Source organism: Metarhizium robertsii, assembly GCF_000187425.2.
Source record: "Metarhizium robertsii ARSEF 23 chromosome Unknown MAA_Scf_15, whole genome shotgun sequence".
Lineage (NCBI taxonomy): Eukaryota > Fungi > Ascomycota > Sordariomycetes > Hypocreales > Clavicipitaceae > Metarhizium > Metarhizium robertsii.
Genome location: NW_011942155.1, coordinates 207,623 through 211,612, shown reverse-complemented (window position 1 = coordinate 211,612; position 3,990 = coordinate 207,623). Strand labels below are relative to the sequence as shown.

General features: G+C 49.1%; 1 protein-coding gene across 1 annotated transcript in view; it reads left to right on the top strand.

Annotated features, from left to right (window-relative positions):
- Positions 1–2,821: 2,821 nt before the first annotated feature.
- Positions 2,822–3,990, top strand: part of MAA_09110 (uracil phosphoribosyltransferase) — a gene marked incomplete at both ends in the record, with an annotated part of 1,951 nt that continues 782 nt past the window's right edge. Inside the window, one exon of the mRNA XM_007827108.1 lies at positions 2,822–3,916. Within this exon, the coding sequence (XP_007825299.1) occupies positions 2,822–3,916 (1,095 nt within the window). The remainder of the gene's footprint in view (positions 3,917–3,990) is intronic.

The window sequence follows — 3,990 nt, the reverse complement described above, 5'->3', positions numbered from 1 at the left end:
TACACACGAATACGCACTAGCATGAATGTCTCTTATGACTCACTAGACCTCGTCAAAGGAACCAATCATAAAGAGGAGGGCGGAAACAAGGGAAACAGTGATGCTTGCGATGGCCCATCATCTGTTGCCTACGCCGGAATGAAGAGAACACCTTCAGTCAGAGATCGCAGAGTACTTATATTTGTCAACGCCTACTTCATGCTGGCTGTCTTGGCAGGGAGCATACAGTGTTAATAACAGCAAGATGGGTACGTTGTGCAGTGAGCTAAAATAATGACTTATCCGTCAGGGATTGGCCCTCTAGCAGGGGTGTCGTTTTAAGTTACGTTTGGCTGCGGAATGTTCCGTTTTGGCGCCGCAGGGATCCTGGCCAAACAGATCGCCAGAGTCTTCATTTTCTACTTGTCGGTACAACGCATGCCTCCGTCTCTACAGAGCGGCGCATCGCACTGCTTATAACTATAAATTATATTAGAATAATGTTCACTTTCTTGCTGGTACTCAATGGTTACGGCAAAATAACCTTTTTCTTATTAGACGACCAGAGAGCTCAGGATCCTCACCTAGACCCTGAATTGCAGTGAGATGCGAAGTAGATAGAGGTGGGGCGCGCTAAAACGCAACACTTCCGCTGTAACGGGCTGGGCCGTTGAGGGATGGCGCCGTTGAGGTGCACTCGGCTGACACCGATGCAATAACGCCACCAAATGAAGGTCTCACAATCTGCCCCTGAGCATGGATCTATGTAAACAGGTAGCCAGCTCCTTGAGGTTCTTCTTCTCTGCAATGCAATCAATTTGTTGGTTTGTAACACGCTTCTGACTGGATAAGCCCCGTGCCCCTTACACCCGCAGTCGAAAGGGTAGAGACGCAAAATGGCATTGTTAATTCAGCGTGTCCTATGATTGCCCCTCCGACTTCTTGCCAGGAAGATTATCGCTGTGAAGAATTCTCCACTTGCTGCCATGAAGACTCCGTAAAGGCTCCCTCCCGCACCATTGAAGCAGATAGTGACAACTGTAATACCATGCCCTCCCATGGCTGCCAGCCTGTCCTCCCGCCGCATGCCCTCCCATGGCTGCCAGCCTGTCCTGCAGACGCCGTGGTACACCCACTTTGTTGGTTTGTCTTAATCGTGCCCGCCCCACAATGTAGTTGGCTCGTTACTTATGCCTCACCACCTTTATTATATGGGCGCGAAATCGACAGTAACGTAAAATTTCCCTCATGGCGTGTCTTGCATCCGAGGAAATATCAGCTGCTGCACCTGAACGTGTTCAGATTCATATTGGGAAGCACATCAACAACACTGTCAAAGGACTAGAGCTGGTCCGTGAGGGGTATAACCAATGAGAAGGGCTTCAGATAAAAAGGTTATGTCTTGCCGCTACTCTCAACTACGGTGCAGAATGGGATTGCCTAGCCTGATGACATCTGGCGGAGAGAAAACATGCATGGAGGAGAGAACAAGCTTGACGGCCTGAACTTCCGGGCTACCTTTGCAAGTCTTGTTGGTCCCGGCACTAATGTCGTAACGCCATCCCGGCAACCCACACAATTTTGACTTGACAGCTTGATGCTATGCAAGGTCCGAGTCAAATGGTGAGACACGGCCAGCAATGGCCTTGTGTCTGACAATTGTGGGGTCACAAGCCCGGTGTCGGGCCACACTTGTTTGCATGAATGGCCTCAAAATCCACTTACGAATAGTTAACTAGTTACATGAGTGTACATTGTTGGTAGAAGATGTGTTACATCCACTAGGTACGTACTTGGCTACAACGCCGTACTACCTCGTACAAAGGGGGGCGGAAGCAGTGGTTCCCGCCCTTTGCCATAATCATGTCTTATTTACGCCAACGAGACATATAGAGCCCGTTACGAATGATGCTGCCTGAGGCAGAACCCATTGGCGATAGTTGCCTTAAAAAAATCCACCGGTTGAATTGCCTTTCATGCCCACCAAGATACATTGTTTTGAGTCATGATGGTAAAGCTTTTACGTCAGTGGTATCGGTTCCTCGATCTTCCAGTGCAATGCTCATCATGGTACAGAGCTCGATTGAAGGAGGAACTGATCGAGAGACACGCTGCGCGCACCACCCTTCAACGACTGAGCGAGACTTCTGACGTGTTCTATATTCTTGGAAGAGCACAATGTGACGGATACCCCTTGCGACGCCCCCCGGCAGCGAACTGTCTCAAGCACCTACCTATTTACGCTTATATGATATGTAAATATACCTCAAGATGGGTATTTTACCGGACTGCCGCTTTTTCATGTGGCTCTGGGAGCTGGCGCCAGGTCAGAGAAGTGGTCAACCCTCACCGCGATTTCAAGATTCGGGAGGTTGCATCACGCCATGCAGTCGACTTGAGCAAATTTGAGAGGGTGTGTCATGCTTTACGGCAAGTGTGGCCGTTGCTTCCATAATACTGGCTAAATGAAACGAAGACAACGCGCAAGATTGCCTCAGAAGCAACTGCCTTGCTTTTTCGGCCAACGCATCATGTGGGAGGCCGACCAAATGTAACACCACCCAGGCGACCGCGAGTCTCTCCTATCAAATCTTGTCAATTCTGGGGAATTACAGTGATCGAGGTTTTGGCCATCCCGGTTGCCGCTCCTCCTCGACAACATACTTTATGACTATACATTAAAGTCTCTTCGACATTACGACTCCGAGCAATATTAATACAATCTTTGTTGTTTCTTGGCTACGTACTTACCAATTTGAACTTGCGCTGCACTCATTTCTCAAGTCCTTTTGAAATTCCCCTACACAGCTTCGTATACACGTCGGTCAAATAATTTATCACTATGCCCTCAAAAGACATGAGACCCGCCGTGATTGGGCTTTATGGATTGCCCGGCTGCGGCAAGTCGTTTCTATTGAATGAGCTCAAGAAGCACCTCAGCCACAGCGAGTACGCATTTTTTGAAGGTTCCGATGTAATTTCCTCCATCGTGCCAGGGGGGTTAAGCACATTTCAGGAACTGGAAGAAGAGCAGAAGCAGCTATGGAGAGGATTTGCAATCGACAAAATTGTTTCTGAGTGCCAAGATAGTGCAAAGACCGCTGTTGTCGCCGGACATTTCATGTTCTGGTCTCAGGGAGAGCTGGCTACCGTCTGGACTCCCAAGGACAAGACAGCCTATACCCATATAATGTATCTGGATGTTCCAGAAGGGATTATTGCGAAGCAACGACTCGACGATGTGCATAGACATCGTGCAGAAATTCCATTGGCAGAACTAGCAAGATGGCAACAGGCGGAGATAGACCAGCTATCACACCTCTGTCAGAGGCACGGCATTTTGTTCTCGCGCTTGCCTGAACGATCACGCAGTCATATTGCCACTGTTTTGAAGCTTATTCAATTTTCAAGTCTGGTCATTACGGAGGCAAATGCGACGAGAGTCGACGCCAAAGTCAACAACTTCCTGGCCGACCATGCTGAGCTCGAAACAGTGGTGGTTGTTGATGCAGACAAGACTTTGTCCTCAGAGGATACGGGTGTTGTGTTCTGGCAATCTCTGGACCTACGCCGGCCCCCCCTTGACGCACTCAAAGCCCAAGATTGCCCTCTGTCTGATTTGTTCAGTGGCCCTCTTGGCTATTCCGAAGCTGCGTTCCTCCAGGCGACGCTGCTATATGAGGAAGCGGCCAATGAAGAAGACTTCGAGCGCATTTGTGATATTGTCGCGTCAAAAACAAAGATGTACGCTGAATTTGTATCACTTTTCCGATCTATAGCATGTCATGACTATGTGCGAGTTTTGGTCGTGACTTGCGGAATTCGTCGTGTCTGGGAGAAGATTCTACATAGGGAAGGATTCTCGCGAACAATCCAGGTCATCGGAGGGTCGAGAATCTCAGATGGCGTTATCGTCACGGCAGACGCCAAGGCTCAGGTTGTTACAAGGTTGCGAAACCAGGAGAATTTACGAGTCTTGGCCATTGGCGATAGTCCTCTAGACTTACCGAT